General features: G+C 38.2%; 1 protein-coding gene across 7 annotated transcripts in view; it reads left to right on the forward strand.

The window, feature by feature from the left end:
* ADK (adenosine kinase) overlaps window positions 1–7,367 on the forward strand; it is a 486,537-nt gene extending 479,170 nt beyond the window's left edge. For 6 of the 7 annotated variants that reach the window (XM_082674082.1, XM_082674080.1, XM_082674085.1 and 3 more), the window contains one exon: window positions 5,701–7,367. In XM_082674082.1, coding sequence (XP_082530208.1) covers window positions 5,701–5,825 — 125 coding nt within the window. In that variant the 3' untranslated portion in view covers window positions 5,826–7,367. The remainder of the gene's footprint in view (window positions 1–5,700) is intronic. The other variant, XR_014297905.1, reaches the window with a different exon arrangement.
* The last annotated feature ends 4,862 nt before the right edge of the window (window positions 7,368–12,229 follow it).

Raw genomic sequence — 12,229 nt, forward strand, 5'->3', positions numbered from 1 at the left:
TAAAGGAGACTAAAAATATGACAAATCCTAGACTAAATTCTATCCTAGAAGGAAGAAAAATGCTATAAAGGACATTATTGGGTCATTGACAAAACTGGAATACGGACAGTCGATTAGATAACAGTATTCTAACAGCGTTACTGAAGTTGGTGACTATGGTTATGTAAGAGAATAGCCTTATTCTCAGGGAAGACACATAGATATATTTAAAGGTAAAGGGAGATGACAGATGCAACTTCCTCTCAAATAGTTAGGGGGAAAATTGTACAAAAAGAGAGCATGTGCACAGAAGGAACAAAATGTTGACAATAAGTGCATCCAGGTAAAGGATATGTGGGTACTATTTGCATTGTTTTTATTCCTACAAGTTTTCTCTGAATTTGAAGTTATTTCCAAATACAGTTTTTTAAAAGTACATTTTAGACCAGCTAATAATTAAAATCTAAACTTAAAAAATTATATTGCAAAACATTATGCTAAGTGAAATAAGCCAGACACAAAAGGCCACATATTGCATGATCCTACTCACGTGAAGTACCCAGAGTAGGCAAATTCATAGAAACAGGAAGAATAGCAGTTACCAGAGGCCAGGAGTAGGGGGAATGGAGAGTTTAATGAGTATAGTTTCTGTTGGAGGGATGAAAAAGTTCTGGAAATCGATAGAGGTGATGGTTACACAACATTGCAAAATGTACTTAATGCCATGAATTGTACACTTAAAAATGGTCAAAATGGTAATTTTTAGATTATGTATATTTTACACAATAAAAAATGTATCTTGGGAATGTTTAATTCCTATTATAAAAGGATTTCCTATGATTCTTTAATATAATATAATATAAGGGAGCTTTAATATAAGCTCTCTTTATTTAAACTATTTTATACAACTTTTGAAGATTCACACCAGCTACTTTATGAAGGTTCCACTTAAAATTGATTGTATAACTTCTGTAGTTCATCTCAGTTCGTTTTTTAAAATAGATTATTAAAGAACTGATATTCACCTGGGGCAAAGGTCTTAGCTTTTTTCTGCATCCAGGTTTTCCACTTGTCAAAGAAAATGTCTCTTCAGGGGACTTCAATCATCAGCTTGCTCTTCTCTTAGAAAGAGGATGCTGGTATTTAGGCTTCACAAAAATATTTCATAAACATAAGCTTTCTTTTCTCTCAAACATACCAGGAGGAATGAGGAAAACAGATGTTCCTTGTAAGTCTTCTGATAGATGTGTTTCCATTGTAAGCTGATCTGACTAAATTTGGCATCTGTTCCATTCACTGTGTGGGCTGAGCAGTTTAGTCTCACAGTTTGGCTGAAAGTTAATATCGACCTTTGACTGTTACCTGAAAACCCATTGATAAAATACTCTTACTAAACCTCTTGAGAGAGTGATTTCACTTTCTAAGCAAACGTCTTCAAAATACATCACTCCATTAACCAAATTAATTATTCTTTGGTTGGGCGTACTTATTTATTTTATTGGATACAGAGCATTCCCCAAATCTGACAGGGAGAAGCCTGTGTGGTCAGAATGGTAGAAGAGAAAGAACATAAATCTCTTATAATGCTCTCTACAGGTCACTACACCACAGCTTTTAAATTAACCTTCACCCCCCAGCTGCCCAGGGGCTATGGGAGGGCCTAAAAGTCTGGCTACGGAGCAGTTTCTCATTATCATCTGTTCTTCTGAGTATTTGAATACTGCTACAGCAGCTCGGGTTTTCCTAAGAGGGAAGTAGCCCCAGATTCTTCTGTTCTTGACTATCTTATTTATAACTACAACAATTTTTTATATAGTTTTATTGCAGTATAATTGACATACAGTAAACTGCACATGTTTAAAGTGTACAGTTTTACAAATGTTGAATGATGTATACACCTATGAAACCATCCCCATGGACATATCTACTGCTTCCATGCTACTTGGATTGTTTTCCAGTTTCGGGCTATTCCAAGTAAAGATGCTCTGAACATTCATTTACAAATCGTGGTATGGAAAAATGCTTTCCTTTACCTTGGGTTAAATACCTAGAAATGGAAAAACTGAGTCATATAGTAGGTGTATGTTTAACTTTTTAAGATGCAGATAAATGGTTTTCAAAAGGGGGCTTATCATTTTATAGTCTCACAATCAGTATATGAGAGTTTCAGTTGATCTGTACCCTTGTCAACACTTGGTTTGTCAGTCTTTTTAATTTTAGCCATTCTGGCGGGTGGGCAGTGGTATCTAATGGTGGCTTTAATTTGCGTTTCTCTAATGAATAATGATGTTGAACATCTTTTCATGTGCTTATTTGATATCTGTTTATCTTTGCTAAAGTGTTTGTTCAACACCGTTGCCCATTTTTTATTGGGTTGTTTCTTGTTATTGAAGTATAAAAATGTTTAATTTGGCAAAGTCAAAATTATTTTTTCTCTCATAAAAGTTTATACTTTTGGGCTTCCCTGGTGGTGCAGTGGTTGAGAGTCCGCCTACCGGGGCATGGGTCCATGCCCCGGTCGGGGAAGATCCCACATGCCACGGAGCGGCTGGGCCCGGGAGCCATGGCTGCTGAGCCTGCGTGTCTGGAGCCTGTGCTCCGCAACGGGAGAGGCCACAACAGTGAGAGGCCCACGTACCGCAAAAAAAAAAAAGAAAAGTTTATACTTTTTATGTCTTAAGAGATCTTTGGCAAGTCCAAAATCACTAAGATTTCCTCCTAAGTTTTCTTCTCAGAGTTTTATGGTTTTAGCTCTTACATTTAGACCTATGTTTCATTTCAAGTTAATTTTTGTGGTTGATGTGAGGAAGAGTAGAAGTGGGGGCTTTTGTTTTTGTTTTTTTTCCACATATGGCCATCCAGCTCTTCTGAGAACATTTGTTTAAAAGATTACCCTTTCTTCATTGAATTACTTAATACCTTTGTAAAAATCAATCGACCATATAGAAGTAGGTTTATTTCTGGACCGTCTATTCAGTTGCATTGATTTGTCTATCTTTATGCCATAATGTCTCAATTATTGTAGTTCTGTAATAAGTTTTTTAATCAAGTAGTCTTCTTTTCAAAGTTGTGTTTTGATTAGTCTAAGTTCTTTGCATTTCCACATAAATTGTAGAATCAGCTTGTCAGTTTCTGTTAGAAAAGTCTGCTAGAATTTTGGTTGATATTACATTGAATCAGTAGAGCTGATAACAATATTGAATCTTCTGATCTCTGCACACTTTATATCTATTCATTTACTTAGCTTTTTAAAATTTCTCTCAGCATTGTTGTTTTGTTTTCTCAGCACTGTTTTGTCATTTGCAGTGTAAATAAATGTCTTACCTTTTGTCATATTTAGCCCTAGGTATTTCACATATTTGATGGTATGGTGAATAGTATTTTTAATATCAATTTTGCTGGCATATACAATTGCTATATATACACATTACTAGTACAGAAATCCAATTGATTTTTGCATAGTGATTTTGTATCCTGCAGTTTTACTAAACTCACTTAGTAGCTCTAGTAACTTTTTTCTAGATTCCATAGGATTTTCTACATAGACCAGGATTTATCAGTCTCGGCATTATTGACATCATAGGATATTTAACAGCATCCCTGGGCTCTACCCACTAGTTGCCAGTAGCACCCTCTGCTGCAGGTTTGACAACCAAGAACGTCTCCAGACATTGGCAGTTTTGCCCCCCAGAGAACATTTGGCATTGTTGAGAACCGTAGACATAGACAGTCATGCCATCTGCAAATGAAGACAGTTTTACTTCATTTTCAGTCTTGATGCTTTTTCTTCTTTCTTCTGTTTGCCATATTGCACTGACTAGGGTCTCCAGTACAATGTTTAAGAACAAACTTTCTTTCCTTGTTCTCAATTCTAAGGGAAAAACATTCCATCATCCACCATTAAGAATGATATTAAATGCAAGTTTTTCACAAGTGCCCTTTATGAGGTTGAGGAAGTTCCCTTCTATTCCTAGTTTGCTGAAAGTTTTTTTTTAGAAACTGATCTTGGATTTTGTCAGATGCTTTTTCGGCATCTGTGAAGATGATCTTATGGTTTTCTTAGTTAGTGTGGTAGATTACATTGATTGGTTTTTGAATGTTAAATCAACCTTGTATTTCTGGGATAAATGCTGGCTGATTATGATTTATTATCTTTTTAAAAATATACTACTGGATTGGATTTGTAAAATATTTGCATCTTTTCTGATTTTGGTATCAGTAATGCTGGCCTCAAATAATGAGTTGTGAAGTATTCTCTCCTTTTCAGTTTTCTGAATAGTTTGTATAGCATTGACGTTGTTTTTCTTCCTTAAATATTTGGTAGAACTCAACCAGTGACACCATCTGAACCTGGAATTTTCTTTATTTTTGTGCTTTTAATGTGCTTTTTAATTATAAAATCAAATATTTAATAGCTAGAAGGCTCTTCAGGTTATCTCTTTCTTCCTGAGTGAGCTTTGATAGTTTGTGTCTCTCTCCAGAAGTTTGTCCAGTTTAACTGGTCAGATCTATTGGCATAAAGTTGTTAATGTTTCCTTATTATCCTTTTAGCGTGTGTAGATGCTATAGTGATGTCATATCTCTTATTACCAATATTGGCAATTTATAGCTCCCCTCTTTTTTTCCTGATCAGTCTGTGTAGATGTTTAATTTTATCCTACTTTGACTCCCAATTCCATCTTCTCAAGTCAGTGAAGCTGTCAGGCTCTGCCTAGGCTGTCCTTCCATGTGTTGTGGCCTGGTAACTTTTGCAGTTTACCTCATTTGTTTCCCTTCTTTCATGGATCTTTTGTGGCTGATGTACAATATTTGAAAAACTTTGTTGTATGTGCTTTGTTTTTATTTTAAAGTTGTTTCTGGGCTTCCCTGGTGGCGCAGTGGTTGAGAGTCTGCCTGCCGATGCAGGGGACACGGGTTCGTGCCCCAGTTTGGGAAGATCCCACATGCCGCGGAGTGGCTGGGTCCGTGAGCCATGGCTGCTGAGCCTGTGCGTCCGGAGCCTGTGCTCCGCAACGGGAGAGGCCACAACAGTGAGAGACCCGGGTACTGCAAAAAAATAAATAAATAAAAAAGTTGTTTCAGGAAAAAGAGTAAATCTGTTTCCTTTTATTTCATGTTGGTCAGAAGCAGAAGGCCTGTTTCCTACCTTACCATATTTATTTTAATGTCAAGCCCGTCCATGGTGCTTGACTATAGAAATTATTTCGCTGTTACTTCTGGGAGTGAAAGAGATATAAGGTCATTCATAACTTTTCAACTCTCAAATTTGTTCTTGGAGAGATATCCAGATATTTTTGCCAAATAGCAATTTTCTAGGAATAACATCAATACAGAAGGAATCCAGAGAGATAGGCAAAGGCATAACTAATAATTTCTCAGCTGTAAAGACCCAATATAATATTATTTGGCCAGTATTTCTTACTTATAACCTTTTAATCTCAGAGTTAAAGTCTCCTTATCAAGGAAAGCATGATAGTTTAGGCTTAGAAAGACTAGGTTGACTTGGTGGTGAGTTGTCACATCCCGACTTGAGCTCTTTAAAAGAGCTCTTTCTTTAAAAGAAATATTAGGAAAGAACTCTCTAACCCTAGAGGTTTGACACTTCACTTTCAAGACTGAAAAAAAGGCATAGGTATGTAGACCATTTTTCGTTCTGACCCATATGACATTTCTGATGCTGTTACACAATACTCATGTATTTCCCTTTTGTCTGTGTTCCAGGTTTTCTGTCTCAGCTGGTCTCTGACAAGCCCCTGACTGAATGCATCCGTGCTGGCCACTATGCAGCAAGTGTCATAATTAGGCGGACTGGCTGCACCTTTCCTGAGAAGCCAGACTTCCACTGATGAAAAAGCAGGAAACCGCAGCCCAGGAGTACAGACGCTGCCCTGATGGCTTCCTGAGAATTCCCATATTAATAAAGAAGAAAATTAAATGCTACCTTTCCTACTATAATAATGTTCATCTTAATTTAGAGGGTACAGTAGTACACACTAGAATCTTTATTCTCTCAGCAACCTAAAATCGGAGGTTTATTTCCATAGTTTGATAGTGCCACTTAAATGTCAATTAAACAGGAATATAACATCTCAATAGAAATTTTGTTTCATTTTTATTACTTTGTAAATTCATGTGTACTTAGTAAAGTGATCTTTTTTTACATTTCTGCTTTGAATGCAGACGCAATTTAATATGATAGATTTTTTAAAGGAATTAAAGATAATATCAGTATATAAATCTTTAGCTTTTATACAAGTATATTTAATTCAGAAGTGTGTGTACACATATATACACACATATGTTCATATATGTACCACATATATACATGATAAATGGTTAAATAAGGTACAGAAATATTTAACTTGCCAAGTTATGCCAAGTAATTTCTTCAGTGTGTACTCAAACATGTAATAAACTTTGGATAATTAAATAATTTGCCAAAGTATAAGCTATATTACAATATTCAAGTCATAATCTTATATTTACTTATGGTACTCTGTAATTTGATACAAATAAAAACTTGTCATATGGGACTTTTTTTCTGTCTTTGCCCTGTGCTCTGCAAACTAAGGAAGAAAGATCATTGTTTAATCCTGGGTCCTGAAATAATGTCTGTTTTGTTGATGGAGACAGAAAGAACAACATAACACATTGAAAAATAACTTAGTATTAGAGACCAGTAAGCCACTGTTTTTTTGTTTTGTTTTGTTTTTGTTTTTGCGGTACTTGGGCCTCTCACTGTTGTGGCCTCTCCCATTGCAGAGCACAGGCTCCGGACGCGCAGGCTCAGCGGCCATGGCTCACGGGCCCAGCCGCTCCACAGCATGTGGGATCTTCGCAGACTGGGGCACGAACCCGTGTCCCCTGCATTGGCAGGCGGACTCTCAACCACTGCGCCACCAGGGAAGTCCCAAGCCACTGTTTTAAGGAAGACAAAATGGTGTAATAGAACCTCCAGGAAATTCCCTGGCAGTCCAGTGGTTAGAACTCCGTGCTTCCACTGCAGGGGGCACGGGTTCAATCCCTGGTCGGGGAACTAAGATCCCACATGCTGTGCAATGCGGCCAAAAAAAAAAAAAAATCTCTAAAAAAAAAAAAGAACCTCTGGAGTCAGACTTAATTACCTTGATATGACCTTGGGCAAATTACTCAGCCTCTTTGAACTTCAACTTCCTTTCTATAAAATGGGATCATAACCCCTGTACAAGGTCATTGAGATAATTTGAGAGAGAATACTAAGTATAAACTGCTTGTTACAAGTCTAATAAGTACCTACTGTTGTTATCATTATGATTATTGTTGAAGAAAAAAAAAGATAGTTATAAACTGAATTCAAAGCATTCAGGTTTTTGTTTTGTTTGTGTTTAAGTAAACTTTTAGGTCTCCTATGCTTGTTTTATCTTTATCATTGTTGAGATATAATTCATATACCATAAAATTTTTCATTTTAAAGTATACAATACAGTGGGCTTTAGTATATTCACAAAGCTGTGCAGCTGTCACCAATATCTAAATCAAGAACACTTGCATCACCCCAAAAGGAAACCCAATTCTCCCCATTCTCTGGTAACCGCTAAACTATTTTCTGACTCTATAGATTTGCCTATTCTTGATATTCATAAAAATGGAGTCATGGGGGCTTCCCTGGTGGCGCGGTGGTTGGGATTCCGCCTGCCGACGCGGGGGACGTGGGTTCGTGCCCCGGTCTGGGAGGATCCCATATGCCGCGGAGCGGCTGGGCCCGTGAGCCATGGCCGCTGGGCCTGCGCGTCTGGATGACTGTGCTCTGCGGCTGGAGGGGCCGCGGCAGTGGGGGGCCCGCGTACCGCAAGAAAAAAAGAAAAAAAAAAAAAAAAAAAAAAAATGGAGTCATGTGTTCTTTTGTGTCTTGCTTCTTTCACTTAGCATGTTTTCAAAGTTTGCCCACCCTAGGACATTTTCAGTACTTCTTTTTATTGTCAAATAATATTTCTTTAGATATACCATATTTTGTTTATCCATTCATGATGTACATTTCAGTTGTTAACACTTTTGGGCTATTATGAGTCATGCTTCTATTAACAATCACATACAGGTTTTTTATGTGGATGTATGTTTTCAGTTCTTTTAGGTATATACATAGGAGTAGAATTGCTGGATCACATGGTAACCGTACGCTTAACTTTTTGAGAAACTGCCAAACTTTTTTCCAAAGGGACTGCATCATCTTGCCTTCTCACTAACATGGTTTGAGGGTTTCAATTTTTTCACACCCTTGCCAACATTTGATACTCTCTGTTTGATTATAGCCATCTTGGAGGGTATGAAGTGCTATCTCATTGTGGTTTTAAATATATTTTTTTTATTTATTTATTTTTGGCTGCGTTGGGTCTTCGTTGTTGTGCACAGGCTTTCTCTAGTTGCGGCGAGCGGGGGTCACTCTTCATTGCGGTGCGCAGGCTTCTCATTGCAGTGGCTTCTCCCGTTGCGGAGCACAGGCTCTAGGTGCGCCGGTTTCAGTAGTTGTGGCTCGTAGGCTCTAGAGCGCAGGCTCAGTAGTTGTGGCGCATGGGCTTAGTTGCTCTGCCGCATGTGGGATCTTCCCAGACCAGGGCTCAAACCCGTGTCCCCTGCATTGGCAGGCGGATTCTTAACCATTGCGCCACCAGGGAAGCCCTTCATTGTGGTTTTAATTTGCATTTTCCTGTTTACTAATGATATTATGTTTATTGATTGACCATTTGTATTTTTTTCTTTGGAGACATGTCTATTCAGATTGCTTGCCCATTTTTTAATTGAGTGGTTTGTCCTTTTGTTGTTGAGTTGTAAGCATTCTTTATATATTCTGGGTATAAGTTTTAGGCATATGATTTACAAATATTTTCTTCCATTCTGTGGGTTGTGTTTCCACTTTCTTGCAGGTATCCTTTGAAGCACAGATATTTTTGTTTGTTTTTGTTTTTGTTTTGGCCATGCTGCACAACTTGTGGGATCTTAGTTCCCCAACCAGGAATGGAACCCGCATCCTGGGCAGTGAAAGCTTGGATTCCTAACAACTAGACCTTCAGGGAATTCCCCAGATGTTTTTAATTTGTATGAAATCCAGTTTATCTTTTTTCTTTTCTTTTTTTTCTTTTTGGTCAATTGTACTTTCAGCTTCATATCTAAGAAGCCATTGCCTAATCCAAGGTCATGAAGAATTACATCTATATTCTCTTTTAAGAGTTTTATGGATTTTGCTCCTACATTTAACTCTTTGATCCATTTCAAGTTTATTTTCGTATATATTTGAGTTGGGAGGTCTAAATTATTTTACTTGTGGCTATCCAGTTGTCCCTGTACCTTTTTTTTTTTCTTTTTTTTAATTTACTTTTTTTGGCCACCCCTTGTGGCATGTGGGATCTTAGTTCCCTGACCAGGGATCGAACCCGTGCCCCCTGCAGTGGAAGCTCAGTCTTAACCACTGGACCACCAGGGAAGTCCTCCCTGTACCTTATTAAAAAGACTTTTATCCACTACTGAATTGTCTTGGTACCCTTGTCAAAAATTAATTGACCATAAATGTAAGGTTTTATTTCTGGACTCTGTTCCATTGGTCTATATGTCTGTATGTTATCCTTATGCCAATCCAGACTGTCTTGATTACTGGAGCTTTGAGTTTTGAAATCAGGAAGTCTGAGTCCTCCAACTTTGACTCTCAAGGACAATTAGTTTTAAGTGCTAGAGTATCATATTAAAACTACTGCAGAATATCTTTCTCTTAGATCAGTAGGTGAGACACTAATAAACCTTTCTTATTCTTTTTTTGATAAGAAAATCCCTTACCCCAAGGCTATTGATCAAGTGCCACTCACCAGCTAAACTTTTATGACAGTCGCTATTTATAGCAGGTTCTAAAGTATGCCTGCTGGTAGTAATTAACATGCACACAGATCATGTAACTTTTTTTTTTTTTTTTGACTGTGTTGGGTCTTCATTGCTTTGCGCAGGCTTTCTCTGGTTGCGGCGAGCGGGGGCTACTCTTCTTTGTGGCGCACGGGCTTCTTCATTGCAGTGGCTTTTCTTGTTGCAAAGCACGGGCTCTAGGCGTGCGGGCTTCAGTAGTTGTGGCGCACAGGCTCAGTAGGTGTGGCTCGCAGGCTCTAGAACACAGGCTTAGTAGTTGTGGCGCACGGGCTTAGTTGCTCCGCGGCATGTGGGATCTTCCCAGACCAGGGCTCGAACGCGTGTCCCCTGCATTGGCAGGCGGATTCTTAACCACTGCACCACCAGGGAAGTCCCACATAACTTTTCTTGTGTTAAAAAAAGTCATTAGGTTGTGTATTTTGTTCTTGGGTTTATGGCATACTTTTTTAGTTTTGGTAAAAGACAAAGGGAAAATAATGGCTAGCCTAGCTGACTGGGTCTCAGGAAAACTGCCTTTAATTGGTTGTTAGGCAATCTCCTCTCTGACCTAAGTTTTTCCATTCTTGGAATGAAGAGTAGTTAACCTAGTTCCACTTTATCTCATCCTGGTTTAACAGATAGTTGAGGGAAGACATATAGGATGGGGGAAGAATAATGAAGTTGTCAAGAAGACATGGATTCTGGGCTTCCCTGGTGGTGCAGTGGTTAAGAATCTGCCTGACAATGCAGGGGACATAGGTTTGAGCCCTGGTCCAGGAAGATCGCACATGCCATGGAGGAACTAAGCCCGTGTGCCACAAGTACTGAGCCTGCACTCTAGATCCCGCAAGCCACAGCTACTGAAGCCTGTGCACCTAGAGCCCGTGTTCCTCAACAAGAGAAGCCACTGCAATGAGGAGCCCGCACACCACAACGAAGAGTAGCCCCCGCTCACCACAGTTAGAGAAAGCCCACGCACAGCAAAGAAGACCCAATGCAATGCAGCAAAAAATAAATAAATAAATTTATATTTTTTTAAAAAAGACATGGATTCTGACCTCAGGTTCCCTTCAAATAGTTGTGTAACCCTCTTATTCTGTGTAATTCACAAAATGTAGATGCTTTGGTTATGACATCCCTAAAATATGTACTAGTGGTTTTAACAAGGTTGCCTCTCTGAATGTGGGAAAAGAGGGTTCTTACCAGAGGAGTGAGCCACAAAGACTGAGGCCATTCATTTGTGTGTTACAGTTGGGTAAATCAGGTGGGCACAGGAGACTGATACTTCAAGGGTGAGCCTAGGTTGTCTGGAGAGTTAGAACATTGAAGTTGGCCTAGTCTCAGCGAGTGATCAATTTTGCTTGAAAACTGCTTCCATGAGGTGGAAAAGAAGGTGGTACCAAACATTTGGAGACAGGCTGGATGCCCAAGTATTAGTATAGCAGAGTAGGAGAGAAAGAAAAAGAGCAAGAGTGGCTATTGAGTTTCTTCCTAGTTTTTATATCTACATGATATGTACCTTTATGTACTGCTTTATTTCCTCGAATCAGAGAAGAGTAACTTTCTTTTTAGATCAGGGTGAGAGAAATACATTCTTTATCTTAAATAAAGTCCAAGCACCCTTGGCTAAAAACTATTATTCTTACCCATTTTGCAAAGCAAGTATTGTAATTCTTTACCCTTTCAGAAAGAGATGCATAATATAGATTGTCTTAGACATACACAAGCCTACAGAGAAAGTATATGTTTGGCTTGCAGTCTGATAATACCACCAGTGCTGAAATATAAAAATATGCACTTATTTCTGTTACTCCATTACCTTCAGAAAAAGTGTCCATTTAATAATATTTCCACTGGATAAAGTAGGTTTAAAATGTAAACAATTTCTTTATGATTCAGTAATAGTTCTATGTGCACGTCCTTCACTTTGTGTCCCCTTGGTCAAGTTCTTGAACTGCCCTGAGCCTTGGTTTTCTCAACTCAAAAGGAGGAAAATATATCCACCCCCAGTGAGACAGTGTTAAGAGAATATGAGAGTAAAAACATTTTCTAAATAGTACAATAAATGTAAATGTGAAGTAGTTTGATATTTTACAAAAACACCAAAGCAACCCAATGGGAAAAGGAAAATCTTTTCAATAGACAATGCTATTACAACTTGATTTTATTTTTACTTTTTATTGGAGTATAGTTGATTTACAATGTTATGTTAGTTTCAGGTGTACAGCAAAGTGAATCAGTTATACACATACATACATCCACACTCTTTTTTAGATTCTTTTCCCATATAGGCCATTATAGAGTATTGAGTAGAGTTCCCTGTGTTATACAATAGGTCCTTATTAGTTATCTATTTTATATATAGTAATGTTTATATGTCAGTCCC

The sequence above is a fragment of the Grampus griseus genome (genome assembly GCF_964374135.1).
Source record: "Grampus griseus genome assembly, chromosome: 16".
NCBI lineage: Eukaryota > Metazoa > Chordata > Mammalia > Artiodactyla > Delphinidae > Grampus > Grampus griseus.